General features: G+C 37.9%; 1 protein-coding gene across 3 annotated transcripts; it reads right to left on the bottom strand.

Annotated features, from left to right (window-relative positions):
- Positions 1–1,373: 1,373 nt before the first annotated feature.
- rab44 (RAB44, member RAS oncogene family) lies at positions 1,374–20,678 on the bottom strand. Of its 3 annotated transcripts, none has more exons than XM_032548741.1 (10): positions 20,472–20,596; positions 8,727–20,074; positions 8,063–8,136; positions 5,817–5,890; positions 5,573–5,704; positions 5,415–5,496; positions 3,508–3,622; positions 2,948–3,046; positions 2,774–2,850; positions 1,374–2,108 (listed from the first exon to the last, which is right to left on the bottom strand). In XM_032548741.1, exons 2-10 carry the CDS (start codon positions 13,353–13,355, stop codon positions 2,018–2,020), a joined length of 5,373 nt encoding a protein of 1,790 aa, XP_032404632.1. In that variant the 5' UTR covers positions 13,356–20,074; positions 20,472–20,596; the 3' UTR covers positions 1,374–2,017. The 3 variants fall into 3 exon arrangements, with proteins under 3 accessions (XP_032404632.1, XP_032404633.1, XP_032404631.1); XM_032548742.1 differs by having other exon boundaries at positions 8,727–9,953; XM_032548740.1 differs by lacking the exons at positions 1,374–2,108; positions 2,774–2,850; positions 2,948–3,046; ... (3 more) ...; positions 5,817–5,890; positions 8,063–8,136 and having other exon boundaries at positions 9,878–20,074; positions 20,472–20,678.
- Between the last annotated feature and the right edge of the window lie 35 nt (positions 20,679–20,713).

Raw genomic sequence — 20,713 nt, 5'->3', positions numbered from 1 at the left:
GTTATACCAGTCATCTCAGAGTGTGCAGTAAAGGTTACTTACTGGTTTTTCAATGAGTGTTTTTTTAGTGTGTCCTGTCTGGCAGTGTGGGACCCATAATTGTCTGAGTACCAAGGTGTGGCCCAATAGATTCCCTTTCACATGTGGAGCATTACGGCTTTCACTATTATGCTTCACTTCACTATTATGCTTCAATGAAAGCAAATTCATTAGAAATTGCTTTGGGTTTATTTCAAATGTAATGGACAGGGAGACAGGAAATGAAAGGGAGAGAGAATGATAAAGAGAAGTCTGCTTCTACACCTACAGAAAGAGAAAAACTATTGCAACAAAACAATATATGAATATATAATAACAAATATAACATAATTGAAAAGTAAACACAGTACAAGTTAATAGAATGGCAACTGCAGACCAATGCAGTGTGTACCTGAAAACACCTGAATCTAAACATCTGTGTGTGTTTAGATTCACTAAATTAATTCTTAATAAGAATGTTCAATAGCCTCCACAGACTCTTCCCCAGGATCTGAAGCAGATATGAGGAAGACTGGAGCCGTCAATGTACTTGTCTGATTCCTTTTGATTTTCCAGCCAGCCAGCCAGCCAGCTTTCTCTCTGTGTATCTTTAAATAGTTTTTTTTTTTCCAGTGTCTAACATTTCCATGAAATCAATTGGTTACTTGGAACAGATAAGGCTGTTATCCAAATTGGAAAAAGAATGAAAAATGTTTTTTCTATGACTAAAAGTATGGAAAATATGAAAAAAATGGTCTTTTCTGGCATAACTTTCCCACCATTTACCCATTTGTCTATTAAACCATCCCTCCATCTGTTTGTGTTTTTTGCAGATTCCATATGCATCTGCCTCCACTGGCATATACTGTACATATCATAACATCCAGGAGGACTGGCAACCCTGACAATATGTGCTGAAACCCTAAATGAGTAAAGGAGAAACTGCTGAAAACTGCTGAACACAACCTCACTGATAAATTAATTTCATTTTGCTCCAAAACTGACAGCAATTTTCTTCCAATTTCAGCATTTCTCAGAAAACTGTTCGCATAACTGAGACAGTATGAACTTTAGCTGGCGAGCAAATGTACCATCTAAAGTTAGTGCCAGTCATTAAAATCAGATCTGCTGCAATTATCCGTGACCTCTGTTTATGCTGGAGGAGTTCATCTCTGCATTTATGTTCCCAGCTGAACGTCCTGCGGGAAGTTATGAGGTTATTGCCGTGGCGCCATTGTTGTCATGCTGCTCATGCCGTTGAAGGACTTGTTGTCCCCCTGGGAACACAGCCTTCTTTGTCCGTCTGGAAGAACACAACTCACTTGAGGACACAAATTAGGTCGGCAAAGCAGACAAATTGTTGAAGTGGGAGTTTATTGAGAATAGAACATGAGATTAGAACAATTTTATTGTGTGATTGATTGCGTCTCTGGGTTTCTCATCGGCATGGGTTATACTAGAAATGCACATCAGTGTAATAAAAAAGAAAAGCTACGTTTGGACTGAAAAATATTTTTACAAGCCACTGCTTTTAATCATAGTGGGAATGAAATGAATTGATTATCTGAGCAACCTGGCAGCTGGGACCACTGCAAGGAGGATGTGTGCCAAAAATATTATTTAAAACACAATTCAGAACAGAGTTTATGAGAACAAATACAAAAAAAAAACCTGGTTCTTTTTGCTTCACAAGACACAAAAAATGAACCCAGAGAACCTTGATGCACAGTAAAAATAACTTTTAAAATTCCCTTTTACTCCATACAATTGAGTTATAAAAAATATATGAAACACCACATTTGAAAGCCCATTACTTACTTTTTTTGGTTTTGTTTCACAATAAAATCCCCATTCTGCATAATACAAGCAATTATAAGAAAGAGAAATTAAGTTCTAGTAACTTTATATACATCTTGTTAGGTACAGTCTACTCAGGAAATTATCTCCACTATTTGCAGGATATCACCTCTTGCTTTGTTTGTGAAACAAACGCATCTGTTCAGCAACATTTTGAGCTCTTCCTCTGCGCCGGCTCTTTGTGTAAAACGGTGACTTCCTCACTTAGCAGGTCAGCTCTCTGACTCAGCATCCTGCCAACAACAGGGCAAAAGCACAACCAGTAAATGTCACAGCACTCACTGGTTTTCTGCAGAGTGTTGCATAACTATTTGCGCCCTTACAGTTTTCACATTGCATTGCAACCACATTGTAATGTGACATTGTGTGCTACTTGACAAATTGGCATTCCTTGTGAAGTGGAGCAATAAAGATATGAAGCTTTATTTTGTTTTTGCAAATAAAAATGTTAAAAGTGTGTATTTGTATTCAACAAGAGAGCACTTGTGAAAATTCAGTTTCATGTTTTGCCAGAACCTTTCAACTGAACTTTTACTGGGTCAGTACCGGTACATATTTTTTTAAATAACAGACTAAGAGGCAGAAGTTAAGTAAAGGAAGAACAACATAGTTTTTCTCATGTGTTTATTTAGTAGCTTTGCACTGCTGGAAGATATACCCCTACCACTCATGTTTTCCTGCTTTTTACAAGCTTCGTTTAAAAATCGGCATAATTTTTGTCCCACTACAGAGTAATGTTCTACTTTTTGTTGATCTATCACATAATGTCGACAAAAAAATATGTTGAAGTTTGTGGTTGGAACAAGTTTCAAGAATATGAACACTTTTATACGAAGCTGCTTATCTATGTTGGATTTAAACACACACACACACACACGCCCACCCTCACACGTATTACCTGGCCACTGCCTCCAAAGCCTCTATCACATTTTCACCTGTGGCAGCGCTGCACTCCATGAATTCAAAGTTATATTCCTGTTAAGAGAGGAAGAAAAAACTCATATTTAAACAAACCCACTAAAGTTACTGGTCGGAATTCAACTTTTGCAGAAAGAGATTTTAGAAATGGTACCTTAGCAAGGATGTCACCCTGCTCCATTTTAACTTGTCGCTTTGCGTGTTCGCTTTTGTTTCCCAGGAGCAAAACAGTCACGTCTCCGGCAGCAGCTTCCTGCAACGCATGGATTAGTTTGATTAGTATTTAAGCTGCAGTTTTCATGTTTTTCCAGATCGGTCCATCTCAAGGGAAGGGCCAAATACCTAAGACATTTGGCTTTAATAAAGTTTAAATCCTAGATTAACTGTTCCCTGGTGCTGCAGGTTTATTTAAGTTACTAACAAACAAATATATCCAGAACAAAATCCACATGCTTTTAACATGAGGATGAATATGCTTTATGGGACAAACAACTCTGTATTCACCAAGAATAAAAAAATATTCTGATTAAAGAAAATATTTTGTTTATGGAAGAAGCCATTTCAGACTAATGTTGAAAGTGTTTTTTTCCCCTCTTACAAGCAAAACAAAAATATAAACAGAGATGGCACGCTGACCACAGCATGACACACACACCTAGACTTGCAGTTTCAGTAACGGTGAAGCAGGAAATAGCAGAAGTGGAGGTTGGTTACCTGAATGGAGTTAGCCCAGTAGCTGACTGCTGAAAAACTTTGAGAGGAAGTGATGTCATACATCAAGAGAAAAGCCTGGGCTTTGTGGTACACTTGTCTGGTGATGCTGTGAAACCTTTAGAAATAGGTAAAAATGTCATGAGTGACATTTCTTCCTTAAATTTGACAATGAAACAATGGACGAGTAGGAAACATTTCTAATGGGCCTATGGACAAGAAATTAATGCCAGAGTTCAATAACAACCCAAATAATCCACACTTACTACAGAATTGTAAGACATTAGCTCATAAGTGATATACAATAAAGACGAATGGCAAAAGGAACAAGTTTTGAAAACTGCAAAAAGACAAAGGAAGTCAAAAAGCTAACTGAAATTGATCAGTATTTAGAAATCAATGTTTGATTGCTGAAGAAAGGAGAAGAGCAAAATGAAGAGAAGATGTCTCCAGAACCTTCAAGATTCAAAGACAATTAATTTGGTCAAAATTGAATCTGAGTCATGCATGCGACTGATGTCTGAAAAGCCCCAGTAACTGGGTTTGATACAAATTCCCTGTTGTATTCCACTTTATTTCAAATAATTTATAATCAAATATGGCTTAATTTTTTAATGTTAAAAACATGTTTAATGTGTTTCATTCTTTCTACCATCTGGTGTGAATTCCATGTTATTAGCCACATCAGAAATATATTTGTGTTTATTTCTTATTGTTCCAGCATAAATTTCACATATAGTGGGGAAAAATGTCTTGCTTTGTGTTTGAACTATTTCAAAGTAAACGTGGATCCAAAACTGCTTCCACTAAAAACATATCGGTCAGAATGTTTGAAGTCAAGTTATTGAAGTGGCACAAAATGAACTGGGAGTGTAACTCTGTTTCCAAGAAAGATATGTTGGACCAGTTCTGAAAAAAAATTTGACCTGAAGGAGAAATCCCAAACACTTCTGAGCACAATGTCTTGTACTAGTTCAGGAAGGCTGTGAATGTGGCTGTCTCTGCCCTTACAGACTGTTATTTGCCTGAATGTTGGGAACACAACTGTGCTGCTTTCAAACGGGGCCAATAAGACAAACTGTACTCGACCACCAGAGAGCCAAAAGCTATGTTTACCCAGAAATACCACAGCCACTTCCTAAAACATACAAGCGGTCAGCTTGACAATTAGAACAAAATACACCACAAAGTATCTCTTTATAAGTTCTATTGTACCCTACAATGTTTCTGCCTACATATGACCAGGTACTCGGTCCTATTCATTGCAAACATCAAATATCTACTACATGGATAATTGATTTGTTTTGTAAAACACAAAAACTCCCTACGGATGCCAGACCCTACCTTCAATACTGGGCCCATCCTACAAGTTTCTGTTGCTTGTAACCAGGATCTTGTGCTTTTGGCCATTTTCCACATTTCATGATCATAGGTGAGAGTTGAAGTCTAGTCTGCGTTTTCCAAAATACATTTTCAGCTCAACTTGTTTTGGGCAGACAAAAAACTACTCTGTCAGCCCTTTCTATGCTTCACGATCATCATGAAAAAGCAGGATACTTGAACTCCTTTGCTTGAGAAAGAAACTGACCTGACCTGGATGGGTCAGTCAATTTTTTTCTAGTTCAGAACCACAATTAAGAGGACTGCCTGTCATTCTGTCCTTTTGTCACTCCGCTGCTAACATTCCAGGTCAAACAAAGTTCATCAGCTAAAGATGCAAACAAAACCACATCATTTGCAAACAAGAAAAAGTCCTTTCACTGCAGTAAAATGATAGTTTACAGCACAATTAACAGGTGTTTTTCCCATAAAAAAATCAGCCAACTTTTCTTGGCATCATATAATCTTGTTTTCATTAGAACCTCACCTGTAATGTTTTTACTTGAAACAATAATTAATGAGAAACTTACCTTTCTTGACCTGCTGTATCCCATAAATGTAGAACCACAGGTTTTCCATCTACTACCACAGTCCACTTGCAGGAATCAAGGCCTGCAAAATATTTCAAGGTGATATAATTTGCTATACTGACACATAATTGCAATGATCTGAAGTATGAGGATCTTACCAACAGAGGCAGGAATGTCTAAAGAAAACTTCCCACTCTGAGCTCTTTTCATGAAAGAAGTCTTTCCAACGCAGCTCTCTCCAATCATCACCACGTTGTAGCCGTCTGATTTATCTGCGCCACTAGTAGTACCTGATAAAATGAGAAGGAAAGTCCCTTTCGGTCTGAATGCAAACTTCTGCTTCTTGTTCTTCTTTCAGGTGAATAACCCTTCATTGTGTGCAAGAACTGTGGGTATGTTTACCAAAAGAAAGCTGACTCCCACTCTCTTGATCCAAGCGGATATTACGATGGACAAGTTTCTCTGGTGTCTTGTCCCTATGGAATAAAAACCTTGTAATTAAAGTTTGACATACACATCCTATGTTAATTTAGTTTAACTGAAAAATATGCAAAGTGTTTGCTGTCAGTATGAATTTGTAAGATTCTCGACTATTTACTATTTCTTGTTTTCACACAGAAGTAAAGTAACATCCAAGGAGCACACTGAACTTTTCCATTATCAAATGGGAATCCAGAAATAAACTCTTATCATTATGCTTTTCTGAAAAACGTTGGTTGCTATGCCTTCCAACTTAATTTATTTTATTGGTTTATTTGATGAGCCACTGCTTTAGAAGGAATAAAAGTTGCCTTTAATGGAAAGAGTGGAAAATAAGACATTTGAAAATGTAATGGAATTTGTAAATTCCTTTACAAATATCACAATTGGACAACATTTTTTCTCATCTTAAAAAAACATATTGACTTTTAAAAGAAGAGTGGAAAAACATGGGAAATACTACATAAATTATCATACATATTTTGCTATAGTCAAACATGAACAAAAAAGACAAAAAACATTAAACAAATTTAACTGATGCAATGATTAAAATTTTAAAACAACCAGACCTACAGTTTTGCTACAGTGCAGAGTCTGAAGGATTGTAGGCTACATATAAAATTACCTCCACTGGTCACTGTTACAGAACTGCAGCAAATTATGGAGACTTGGGTTTCCATAACAACCATTAGATGCTATTTGCAGTTGAAACCAGATATTCAAAAATGACACAAACGTTAATGCAGTCTCAAATTAAATCAGGCTAAGCTTTTCTTGTTTTAAGGTTACACAAGTTAAGAATACTATAGTAATTTATATTTGCTTAGTGTGAAAATCATGAGAAAATTAAATGCATTTTTACTACTTTGTATAAAATTTAGACGCTTATATACATTGCATATATTTTACATAAAATAAGATTACGCTGCATTTAACAATTTGTAATGAGGCTACAGTTTAAGTCACAACATATAAGGCTAACAGAGGCACCGTTTCCCAAACAATGCATTGTCAAACACACTGCTTAACTGTGTGCTACCTTTGGAAAATAGGAAAATATTAGTCATGATATCAGGGAGAGAATCATGAAGATCCATAACTTGGTTCAGAGATGGATGTGCTTTTGGTGTGAACTGTTCATATCAACCCCAAAACAAAAGCAAATGTCCTGGTGAAGAATCAGCTGAAGCTGGCGAGTGTTATCTGTAGAGAAATGAGTCTTGTAACAATGTTGTTTGAAAAGGTCACACTGAGTGGAAGAAACTAGTTTGCAAATAGATACTGATGAATCTAAGTTTGAAGGATTTGGCTGTAATGACCATCATCACAGTTGGAGGAAAAAGAAAGAAAAGAATCCAGTTCAATCAGAATGAATGAGACGAAATACCAACAAACTGTTATGAAAGGCTTGTGGAAAGTTATCCAAAAACTTTTACGAAAGTCACACAGTTTAAAAGGAAATAGAAAATACCAAAGAAATGTATAAGGGTTCAAAAACATCCCTATTAAGCCTTGTTTTATTCCTAAATGCCTTTTATTGATTTGGCATTTGGGAAATTCAAAAAAGCAAGACAGCCAGAAAATGTTTTATATTTTAAAATTTCAGTATGAGACTGAATTATATTTGTAAAATAAAATAAAAAAATAAAATAATTAAACAATTTAAGTTTAATTAAATTAAACTTAAATTAGTATGCAGCGTAGTGAGGCATTTAAGTGCCTCACTACACTGCATACTTGTTATTTCTTACTTTGTCTATTTCACAGATGACCTAGGGTTTCTGAGCGATCAGAAAGGTGACAGACGACTGAATTTGAAGAGCAAATGAGACAGAGAGTGGGCGGTGCAGTCTCTGCTCAGATGGACTAAATAAAGACCAAAATCTAGAAGAGATACTTTTATGTAGCTTCACACAAATGAACCTTTCTGGACTTATTCAATGTTGCAAATGCAGCAAATTAATGCATTTACTTTTCATTAAATAAACAATACATATTGAGTTTTCCCTGTGAAACTGGTGACTCTGCAATTGAACGATGATTCGTATTGAGTTATGGTTTGTGTTACAAAGCAGATCCAACAACAGTTCATTGCGACAGCTAGCTAGTCACGTATGTCTGAGATAACTGAGTTTATTATCTGTGCTTAAAGTGAGTACCAGAATTACCTCATAGATTCTGAAGACCTTGTAGCTTCTAAAATATCAGTGTAGGAAGATGGTGTCTGCCCATTTTCATCAACCTGCAGAAATAAAAAAAAAAGTGAGATATACATAAAATACTTAACTTATTCTATATCACTGGATCTTTTGGTTTTATATGTATTTCTTTAGCATGCATATCATGTCAATGTACTTAATTTAGTGTTCTTTGAGAATAAAAACCACCTGGTCTTATTTAAAGCCTGCTTGTGTCAAGTTTCTGATGAAGCCAGATATACATGCATGTTCTCCTTTTCACAATGTAAAACATAGTGATGACCACATGTTCCTCATTTTAGTTAGTTGCATCACTGTTTTCTTAGAACAAAAATGCAATCAAGTACAAGATGTTTTATACAAATAGGAAGAAGCACTTGATCTTCACTCGATGTTGATCTTCTATGAGGGAAAATATATTGACTTGCCCACAAATACTTGTTTTTGTCAGACTTAGACCTTAAATTATCTCAGTTCAACGTGATCTGTGCACAGAGATATTGCATAACTCGAGGTCTTCACAAACATGTTTGTGTCATATTTGCTTTGAAAAATATGCTTTAAAATATGTGTCCTTATAATAAACCATAAAAAACGTATGAAAACAGTAAAAAGTACAAGTTTTGGAACTTACCTCTGATATTTTTCTCAGCCCCAATGATTCTTCTCCCTCAGCTGCCTTGAGAGCACTTCCCTCTATCAGTCCTCCAGCTTCATCTTCATTTTGTGCATTTTGGTCGGGTTTTCTTTGTTGTAACCCTGACTTCCGATTTGATCCAAATTTTTTCCTCCTCCCTCCAAAGGCTGATTCTGATTTGCCGTCATTGGAAGGGCTGGATGAAAGTTCACTTGGATTCCACTGTCGTCTTGTTTCTGCTGTTTGGGTCTGTGAGATTGAAGATTCTTCGGCCTTCTCCTCCTCAGCCAGAGCTCTTAGTAAAGACTCACCAAATTGGCTGATTTCCACAGTTTCTTTCTGTTTTTCTTGATAAGTGTTGTCATCTGTGTGTTCTGTGTGAAGCTGTAGTTCTGTTTCTTTCTTTCCTGAGACACTTGCCACAGTTACATCTCCAGAAGGCAATACAGTATCTGTGGATTCCTTTTCTGGTTCTAGGATTTCCTGTTTGGTCCGTGTTCCTAGATTTTTACGAGTAGAGCCCATTTTTCTTCTCCTGTTGGTTGGAGTTAAATCCGGACTTCCATTCCTCATTCCAGGATTTTGACTGTGAATGCTTTCAATCATGCTACTTGGCATTTGCTCTTGAACATCTTGGACTTGGCTTACCTCTATGCTCTCAGGACTGCGCTCATCTCCTTGTGTACACTCTAAGCTCCCTCCTGGGGTGCCAGTGTTTGCAGACACTGGCTGATTTAATGAGCTCCTCTTTCTTTCTGTATCCTCTGAGCATATTTGGGCCTGACTGTTGGTAAAATCATCTGGTTTTGGTGTTTCTAAAATAAGATCTATGGAAGCAGATTGTTCAGGAGGGAAAGCCAGGCTCGTGTTACTGCTTTGTAGCCCATCACCAGTTTCGGTTTCTGGAGTTTCTTGTTGCAATGAAGCTTCTTGTTGTGGTTGCACATCTTTACCTTGTAGCACTTCTTCATTTACCAGTACTTTCCCCACAACCTCCATCTCGCTCAGATTCGTCATCTCAGCTTTTGCGCTAAAGTCACTTTCTTCTGCCTCATCTCTCTCATGTCTCTCACCATCTCGTTTTCTGTTCAATGGAATCCTGCGAGAAGATCCAATCTTTCTCTTCTTCTGTTTTGATGTTTCTTGAGGTTTTTCTCCTTGACTCTTCAGTGGGTTTATTGTTGTAGAAATTCCTCCTTCGTATGATGCATCCATAGCTGGCTCCTGCAAAGCAGAAACGAACTCATTTGAAGTATTTTTCTGCTTTCTGGCATACATATATTTCCCTTCCACTTCACCCTTTTCAGGATTTTGCAAATCCATTGAGCTTTCCACCTGTGAACTGCAGACTTCTGTTATAAATCCAGCTGTTTCGATCTCTTTGTTTGTCTCTTTCAAATGGACTTCGGCTCCCAATGGGTCTTTTTCGCGAGATAAAGCTTCTCTCTTTTGTCTTTGTAAGGCTTCTTCTTGATGAATGACATGAACACTTTCTGACTTTGGGCTGATAACGCCATCATGAAATAAGATACTGTGCATATCTGAGTCACTGCTCAATACAGAGTCTTGGCCTGATTGCATCAAACCCGTTTTGTTTGTGTCATGTCCTGTAAGCTGAGTCGAATCCTCAGTCTCATCAATAAGTTTTGCATCTTTTTCTTTTGTTTCTACATTGGATTTTATTGCATTTTCTTGGTTTGAGTTTGAATTAAAATCTGATTTTGCAATTGTGCTGTCCTCCAAAACATGTGAAGAAACTGTGTTTTCCTCCAGCAGCTTTTCAGTCACAGGTGAGCTAAATGTTGCTAAGGTTTTAGGCAGTATGAAGTTTTCTAATTCTTCCTGTCTTCCAGCTAATATTTTTGGTGTTTCATCATCTCCTGTGTTTTCTAAAGCTTCGTCTTTGTTTTCTTGGTTTTGCTCATTAACTTGGCCATGTTTTCTTCCTTTAGTTCTCCGACTTGACCCTAGTTTTCTCCTGTTTCCTGATGCTTTGAGGCCTGGGTGAGCGTCATCTTTCAGGTCTTGATAATTGTCCTGAGGATGAGAGTCCAAAGTAACATCTTTATCTGACTGAATTGTTTCTCTGCGAGACTTGTCATTTGGAAATGAGATCTGATGCATTTCCTGCATTTGTCCTGTTTTATTCTGCTCTTTCTGTTCTTTACTTTGAATATCAAGTAGATAATGAGTTTCTGCAGCCATAGATAAAATTATGTGTCGATGCTCTTCCCCATCAGTACAAAACATTTCTTGTGGCGATGAAACAGCGCCTTGCTCAATGCTGTACACAACTTGAGCATTTTGCATGCTGCTCCCTTTTTCTGTGGTTCTTTCCGGTGGTTCACTAAGCTGTTCACTTTGTACATTTTTATCTGGCTGCAATATTTCAGTTATCTCATTCATTGAATTCTTTTCATTTTCACTGAACAAATTTCTGGAAAATGCCTCAGGATATTCTGTAATATCATCTCTCTCTTTTTCAGTTGCTTCAAGCATCTTTTGGTTCTGTTCAGGCTCGATCTCCTGTTCAAAAGCTTTCTTGAAAGCATCCCCATCCCCACTTTCAGGTTCTGTATGTTCACAGCTGCTGTTTTTTTCTGCATGCAATTCGGCTGGAGGAGGACCTGCATGTGGTTCAGGCAATGATGTGTTTTCCTGTAAATTTCCATCCTGCAGCTCTCTGTATTCATCATGATCTCTGCTGTGGTGTTTGGGTACTTCCTTATCTGTAACCTGCGTGCAACATGATGTGTCACTATCCTCTTGATCAACAATGGGTGATAGCTGCATGCCTACAGTCATGCAAAAAGAAGTGCTTATATTTGCATCTTTAGTCTGAGAAGAGTCATTTTCCTCTGTTTCATCCAGCACAATTCCCATTAAAGGTTCCTGGTCCTGTGCTACTGTCTCTGTTGTTTTTTCACCAAGTTCATTCATACTTGCATTGAGGTCAACCTCTGTTATAGGTTGACCTATATCTTTTGCATTACCCCTGCCTTTATTTCTACGACTGGATCCTAGTTTTCTTCTGCTGTGGACGTCCACTTTTGTCTGTTCTTCTACACGCTCAGAGGAATCCAGAGGATGGGAACCTGATGAAACATTTTCTGACTGCAAGTTTGACATAGCAATTTTTTTCCCCGTCATTTGAAGGAAGAGTCCTTCATTGTTCTGATTAACTATATGATCAGTGTTGGGTTGTACATCCTGCTGGATTGTTTCTTCATTTTTCAGACCTGGAGCTGCTGAGATGATTTCTTTTGAAGGGCATGCTTTCTGTATTGATGTAATATTATCAATACTGTTCATGTTGATCTCAGATTCTTCAGTTTTATCAGTAAGAGCTCTGGAAATAATGTCAACATTCTCTGCAGCATCATCTGCAAAAATTTTATCTGAATCGGTTTGCACACTGTCTTGAATTTGTGTTGAATGAACTTCTTCATGCACAACATTTTCTGAAACAGTATTTCTGGGGTCTCCATGAAAAACATTTTGTTTTGCCTCATCTGAAGTTAAAACATCAGATTTTGTGTCATCTGCATCTTCATGAATATTTTCATTTTTCAGAGTTAAACTCTGCACATCTTCATCAGGATAATTTGTTGGCACAGTGGTGCTCTGATCATGAGAAGAAATAACTGGAGGAATTAGAGACATGGAGCTGTCATGTGAAACAGACAAGATAATTTCATGCTTAGTTTCTTCTCTCTGTTCTTCCTGCTCTACTGCCTTCGTTTCTAATGACATTATAGGCATTTCAAAAGTTTTATCACCGCTTGTATTTTCCAAAACTTCCTCTTGAGATTCTTTACCCTGTTGTCTTCCCTTTTTTCTCCGGCTAGACCCCAGCTTTCTTCTGCTCCCATGTGAGCCAGCATCAGTTTGCTCATCTGTGGTCAGAGAATTATCCAGATGTCTGGTCTCTTTAGGATTTTGCGTAATACTCTCTACAAGAATCCCACCTTTACCCATCTGACTCAGGGTACTGTTGACTCCAACTGGGTTGCTGATCGATGTTTCCTTTGAATCAAAAATGTGCTCATCCTTACTTGTCTGATCTAAAGCCTCCAAATTTCCTTGTGTTGTGAAACACAGGTTTTGTTGGCCTTCAGCAGATATAAGTTCGTCTTTGGTATTAGAATAAGCGTAACCTTTTGTGGTGAGGTCTGACTGGCTATGGTTGATGATTTCAGCTTGGTCAATCGTATTTCCCAAATCACTCTCTGGATATGTGGGAATATCATGTGCAACAGTTTCAGATGTGTAATCCGTTTGCAGACATACTTCTATGTCTGCTGGTAAGTTCTCATGTTCTTCAGCTTGTTCTTCAGCATTATCTGAACATCCTGGACCCATAACTTTACTCTGAAGAGTCTGATCATGACTTTCTTGTACATCAGATTTATCCAATAAAGTGTCTTCTTCTGATTTATGAGATAACTTAACATGACCTGTTTCTGATTCATCTTGATCTTCTGATTGGCTTTCTTGAATTAAACTCTTCAAGTCAGTTTCAGAGTAGTTGTTTAACATTGAGCTTTGAACATCAGATGAATTGCCAGGAGCAAGCACTGAGCTGTCAGGTGACAAAAGGTCTTGCTTTAGTTCCTCACATGCCATTTTTGTTTCAGATAGGTTCAGGGTTTCATCTCCCGACTGTATTTTCTTTACCCTCTTCTTTAGACTCTTTAACTTGGTGTCTTCCTTTAATTCTTCGGCTGGAACCCAGTTTTCGTCTGTTGCTAGTATTATAAATGCCCTTGTTCAGTTGTTCATCAACATTCTGAGATAATTCATGAGTCTGGGAGTCAAAAGAAACCATATCTGTTTGAGCATTTAACCAAGCAGAGCTATTCTCTTTCATTTCACAGAGTCCTCGCATTTCAAGATCAACTACAAAACCAGTGTTAGGTTTTGTATCATCAGATATTCTCCCTTCGAACTCATTCATCTCAGTTGGAACAGAGTTAGTTTTTTCTAAGTCAGTGACTTGTGGTTTATTGTTATCTTCATTTTTCACATCTAAGTTCTCGGGGTAATTTTTCTTTACACAATATGTTTCCTCTTTTGTTGCAGAAACATCAGGTGCTTTCACAGTGAGCTCAGACATTCCAGTTTGATCAGTCAGGTTTTCAGGGATAACTTCCTCATTTTCTGAAACATTACCAACAACAGTTTCAGAATAACATTCGGTCTGAATATTATCTTGCATCTGCGTTGTGTGAAACTCAATTTTCTCCACTTCCCTAAGAGCATCCTCTGGTTCAGCATCTCTGGTGTCTTCGCTGTGAACATTGTCAGACTGACCCACCTCTTGATGTAGAACATTCATTGATTTCTCAATCATTTCAACTTCTGTCTCTAACTTTCTTTCACCTTTGTCTCCAAAATATTCATTTTTAAGAATTAAAATCTGCAGGTTTGTATCAGAGTCATTTTTTAACACAGACATCTGATTCTCAGAAGAAGGAATGTGTGGTGATACTGAAGACAAGTCTTGTGAAAGAGACAAGATAATTTTATGTTCAATATCTTCACTCAGCTCTTCAAGCTCTGACCCCCTTGTTTCTACTGATATTGTTGGAGTCTGGGGAGTTTCATCGCTTCTGTGATTTTCAAAAACTTCCTGCCTGGATTCTTTAAAACCTGGTCTTCCCTTATTTCTACGACTAGACCCCAGTTTTCTTCTGCTCCCATTGAAGCTGAAGCCATCATTTGTTTGTTCATTTGTGCTGACAGAACTGTCCTGAACGTTAGAGTTGTGTTCACTACCTTCTTCAAGGGTCCCACCTTCATCCATGTAACCAAGGGTGGTGTTTCCTCCAATTGGGCCACTGATTGATGTTTCCTTTGAAATATACAGGTGATCACCCTTACTTGTCTGATTTAAAGCCTCTAGATTTCTTTCTGTTGTGGAACACAAGTTTTGTTGGTCTTCAGCAGGTAGTAGTTCCTGTTCTGTACCAGAATCCGCTGTATGTTTCAATGTGAGCTCTGAATGAATTTTACTGCTGATTTCAGCTTGGTCAATCACTCCTTCCAAAGCAGTTTCTGGATATTTTAAAACATTATGTGCCACAGTCCCAGGTGTGTAATCCATTTCCAGATTTCCTTCTGTGTTTGTTGGCAGATCCTCATTTTCCTGAGCACGTTTTACAGCATTATCTGAAAGCTCACCACCAATTACTTTATTCTGAAGAGCCCTGTCTTTACACTGCAAAAAGTCAGATTTATCCAATAAAGAATCTTCCTCAGAATTATCAGATAAATCTATTCCATCATGATCACCTGGCTTATTTTTTTTAATTAAGCTCTTCAGGTCAGTCTCAGGATGGTTGTTTCCCATAGAGCTTTGAAATTCAGATGAAAGCCCAGGAGCAGATATTGAGCCGTGAGTATGAACACCATGTGTCACAGTTTCAGATGAGGAATCCATTTGCAAACTTCTTTCTATGTCTGTTGGTGTGTTGTCATGTTCATGAGCTTGTATTACAGCATTATCTGAATGTTCAGGGCTCATGACTTCTTTATTCTGAAGAGTCTTGTCTTTACTCTGCAGAAACTCAGATTGATTTTGATTCTCTGGACAATTTACAATTCCTTGAATTAAACTGTTCAGCTCAACCTCAGGATGGTTCTTTTGTATTGGGTCTTGAACTTCAGATGAATCACCACAAGCAAACACTGAAAACGAGTTGTCATTAGAAACCAATAAGGCTGCATCCTGCTCCATGTCTTGTCTTTTTTCTTCATGGCTGATTGTCTTTGTATCTAATGAGATCTGTGTTGTTCTGTGGGTTTCATCTACTTCATCTACTCTGGTCTTCTCACTGACCTCATCTTTAAATTCGTCAACTTGTCGTCTTGCTTTACCTTTACGACTGGATCCCAATTTTCGTCTGCTGGCTCTGCTGGAGAAGTCTGTGTTAATTTGCTCTTCTGTGCTTTCAGACGGTTCCTGAGGCTTGGGATCCAAAGAAACTGTTTCGATTTGAACGTTTGAAAAAACAGGTTTGTTTTCCTCCATTTCACAGAACATTCCTTCCTTCTCTTGAAATATTTGATCAACTTTGGGTTTTGTGTCATCCTGTTCTATTTCTCCACTTTTCAGATCTAGAGTCTCTGAGATCATTTCTTCTGTAGGACATTCTTCCTGTTTTTCTGTAATATCATCAATATATTTTACTGTAGACTGAGACCTTTCATTTTGTTCAGTCAGATTTTCAGACATAATGTCAAATGTTTTATTAATATTAGTTGAAGTTTCAGAATAATATCCCATTTGAAGACTGTCTTGCATTGTTATTGAATGAACTTCTTCTGGGTGTTCCATCATAAATTCCTCTAAACCAGCATCTCTAGTATCTTCATTGTGAGCTTTATATTGACTCAATGATAAATCCTCTGATTGTTTACCATCTTGAACCAAAACATTTAAATTTCTTTTTTCTACATCTTCTTGATGATTTTCACATTTCATAATTAAACCTTTCAAGTGTGTGCCGGGCCCTTCTTTTACCTCAGGGGTTTGATCCTCAGAAGAAAGAACATGTGATATGGAGATGCTATGTGACCAAAAGATTTCCTCCTCACTGGCTTTACTTAGTTCTTCCTGCTCAGACGTCTTTACTTTAAACAACACTGGCGATGTATCAATGGCTTTTTCTCCTCCATTATTTTCTAAAACATCCTGTTTAGATTCTTTAACATCTTGTCTTCCTTTTTTTCTACGACTAGATCCAAGTTTTCTTTTGTTCCCTTTGAAGTTAAAGCCAGCATCAATTTGCTCATCTGTGGTCAGAGAAGTGTCCTGAAGATTGGTGTCAGTAGGGTTGTGTTCACTACCTTCTACAAGGCTCCCACCTTTATCCGTCTGACCAAGGTTAGCGGTTATTCCAAGTGGACTGCTGATCAAGGTTTCCTTTGAATCATACAGGCGGCCATCCTTACTTGTCTGATCTAAAGCCTCCACATCTCCTTCTGCTATGAAACACGTGTTTTGTTGGTCTTCAATAAGCATAAGTTTGTGTTTGGTAGCAGAATCCTCTGTACTTTTCACAGTGAGCTCTGAATGAATATTGCTGGTGACTTTAGCTTGGTCAACCAAGCCTCCCAAAACTGTTTCTGGATATTTAGGAGTATCATGTGCCACAATCTCAGATATGTAATCCAATTCCAGATTTTCTTCTAAGTCTTTTAGTGGGTCCTCATTTTCCTGATCTTGTTTTACAGTATTATCTGAAAGCTTACCATCCATGATTTCTTTATCTCCTGCAACAGCATCTAAATTGTCCTCAAATTCATCCATGGCTTGCTGAGAGACATCCACTGTATTTTCAGTATCTAACTTGCTTTCATTTTGATTTTTCTGAAAATTTTCACTGTTCACACTTATATCCTCCAAGTCAGTTTCAGAGTATTTTGTTGGCACACAGCTCAGTTCCTTAAAAGATTGATCAAGTGGAGAATTTGGAAGCGATGAGTTATTTGAAACTGAAGTGGTAGTTCTGGGTTCACTGTCTTCAGTTAGTTCTTCCTGCATTAACATTGTTGGTCTCTCGTGTATTTCATCATCTCTTGCATTTTCTAAAACTTCCTGTTTAGGTATTTCACCCTGCTGTCTTCCTTTTTCTCTCTTGCTTGACCCCAGTTTGCTTCTGCTCCCACTGAAGCCGGTGTCAGTTTGCTCATTTGTGCTCAGAGAATCGTTATGAAGAAGAGGGTCAGAAGGATCGTGTTTGGTATCTTCCACAAAGACTCCAACTTTCTCCACCTGATCAGCAACAGTGTAATCTATTTGCTGAGGTTCTGGTTCTTGTAGTGCCACGTGTTCTTGACCTTTTCTCATATCAACATCTGGATCAGGGACTTCCTTAGTCTGAAGACTCCCTGATTTACTCTTATGACTGTCAGACTGACACCCTAAAGTCTCTCCCCATGATTTATCAAATAAATCCATATTGATGTCTGTTTCTGAGTTTTCCTGACTTTCTGGAATATCTACACTTCCTGGAATCAAACTCTCTGGATCCTCTAAGGAATGGCCAGGAGCAAAGATTGAAAGAATTGGGCTGTCATATGACACTGGCAAAATGTCTCGCCTCAGTTCTTCTTGGCTCATTCTCTTAGTATCTAAAATCTGTGTGGTTTCTTCATTACTGGTCTTTTCTTTAACCTCTTCTTTAGAGTGTTTATCTTGTTGTCCCCTACTTTTACTGCCAGATCCCAGTTTCCCTCTGTTGACACTGCTATAAAAGCCTTTGGTGGGTTGCTCATCTACAATCCCAGAGGTTTCTTGAGGCTGTGAATCAAACAAAACAGGATTTTCCTCCCCTACTTCAAATAGTCCTTTCTCCTGGTGATACATTTGGTCTGCAGTAAGTTTTATATCCTCTATATCATCCTCTACTCCTTTTTTAAACTCATAAATCTGAGTAGGAGTAGAGTTTGACTTTTCCAAGTTACTGATTTGTAAAGAATTTGCATCATATAAATCATAACTCTTATTTTTCTGTTCTACACTATGTGTATATTCCAAGATGTTTTCCTCTGTTTGATGCTCTTGCTGTTTGATGGCAACATCATCAGTGCTTTTCCCAGCAGATTCAGACATTTCCGGTCGGTCATTTAGGTTTTCAGAAATGTTTTCAAAATGTTCTGCAACATAATCTGGAATAGTTTCAGATGAATGTTGAATTTGCAGGTTTTCTTGCATTTGAGTTGGATGAAACTCAACTTTTTGCAGATTTGTTGGAACATCTTCTGAAAGAGAATCTATGGGGTCCTCACTGTGAAGAATGTCAGATTGATCCACCTCATACTGGGAAACACCAAAGTTTTCAAACATTTCAGCTAAAATCTCTGAATTTATTTTGTCTTGACCTTTTTTATGACTTTCACTTGTTAATATCAAACTATATGTGTCTGGCTTAGGATATTCAGAAGAAAGATCATGTGGCGGTACCAAACAGACTGAGCCTCTATTTGAAAGAGACAAGATTGTGTCAGCAGTAGTGACATCACTCACTTCTTCATTCCCTGTCTCCTGTATTTCAGATGATACAGTTGGTGTTTCAAGAGATTCATTGTTCAGAGTGTTTTCTAAAATGTCCTCTTCAGAGTCTTTAACATGTCTTCCTTTATTTTTACGACTAGATCCAAATTTTCTTTTAGTAGCACCAGAGCTGAAGACCCCCTTGGTATGGTTATCTGTGGTTAGAGAGCTGTTGTGAAGCTGAGTCTCTGTAATAGCCTTAAAGACTGATGGAAGAGTTTGCATGTTATCCTCCACATGACTGCCACTCTGAAGCATCTGGTCCAAAGAAGTTTCTTTTGTTGCAGTCAAAACATCCTGTTTGACTGCAGTGCGTTTCACCAGAAACAAACTTTGGTAACTATCAGATTCAGATTTCTGGTTTTCAAAGTAAGAACTGTAATCTTTGTGGAAATACAGTAGATCTTCAGTGGAGATATGCTTGTCACACTCGACTTGTTCTTGTGTCAACTTATTTTGATCATACTGATTGTCTTCAACCTCGTGTGAAAGCTTGGCATCTCTGACTTTAGGTGTACAGTGTTGATCATATTTACTTGTAGGCAACTCCTCTGTTTGAAATAAAAATGTTTCTTGTTCAACACCATCATTAAAGTTAATGTTTTCTCTGAAGGCGTTATCTGCAGTAATCTGAGGCGTGATAGATGTATTAACACGTGACTCACATACTGAAAAGTTGCCATGTAAACGCCCATCTTGTCTGAACAAGCCTGAGTCATCAAGCTTGCTGCTGTTTAATTCAGCCACAGAACACAGATTAAAATCTTCTGCCTGTTTGCTGATCATTTGTTGATCTGATGCAGAAGCCCTTAAACTGGTTAGCTCAGGGAGACGGTCATGTAGATTTTCATTGACTTCCTCACTTTGAAGAGTGTTGCTACTCTCAATGACTTCCAGCTTAGTCTTATCTTTAACAGGTTGCGTACTGACATCCTTGGAGCCCAAAATGTGTTTGACTTCTTCTGGGCATAACATGCCAGTTTTATCCTCAGAGTACTCAGCTGTAGTGGCTGAGACCAAGAAGGCAGCTTGTGGCGCAGTCATGTCACGCTCACTCTCTTGAGCTACTTCTTCCTGCACTTTAGGCTGCTTTGTAGCAGACGCGTGTGTTTCTGGATGTTCATTACCCCTGGCCTCATCCTGAACACCCTCTCTAGATTCAACATCTGGCTGTGTTTCTGGGTCATTTACACGCTGCTTCCCTTTATTTCTTCGACTCGTTGCCAACTTTCTTCTGTTCATTCTGATTTCATGTGTCGCTGGCTGCTGTGTCTCAGCTTTTAAGCTGTCAGTGTTAGAGAACACAGTTATTGATTTGGCATAATTTTCTAGTACCTGATTTTAAGCTAAACATTCAGTCTTTGACACTCAAAATAAAATATTTTATCTCCTTGTTGCTCTGAATTGACCTCACTTAAAAAGAAAATGTGCCTGAAGCAGAAAAGGTTGTGCAACGCATTAAGGAAATCACGCTATACAAGCAGAGAAAACTTATGGAGCGATCGTTTCTTGAAAATATACCAGGTGAAGTTCAGAAACTTGGCAAATTTAATACAACATAAACAAAAAGTTTATATAAAGCACCTGAAACACACAAACTGCAGCAACAATAAAGTGAACAAGTCTAGCAATTGACATTTAGTTAATTTGTGACCATTTAAAAACAAAATTACTTTTCTTACCTCCAAAATCTAGCACATCTGTCGACTCATAAACTAACTCGTAATGTCAACTCATCTGCTCAATAGGAGAAGAAGGGGGTGTTTCCTAACTAAAGCTGTTTGACAGTTTCCTGTGTGGGCTATACTTGCAGTCTTAATCATTGACAGTTAACTTCCTGCATGAATAAAGTATATTTTTTCCATTTTCAGTCTAAACTGATTCATTTGGATGAAATTAACACAATGATATAAAAAACTAAACT

This window comes from Xiphophorus hellerii, chromosome 20, assembly GCF_003331165.1.
Source record: "Xiphophorus hellerii strain 12219 chromosome 20, Xiphophorus_hellerii-4.1, whole genome shotgun sequence".
NCBI classification, from domain to species: Eukaryota; Metazoa; Chordata; class Actinopteri; order Cyprinodontiformes; family Poeciliidae; genus Xiphophorus; species Xiphophorus hellerii.
Note: the sequence above shows the minus strand (reverse complement) of the source record. Positions and strands in the feature narration are given on the sequence as shown.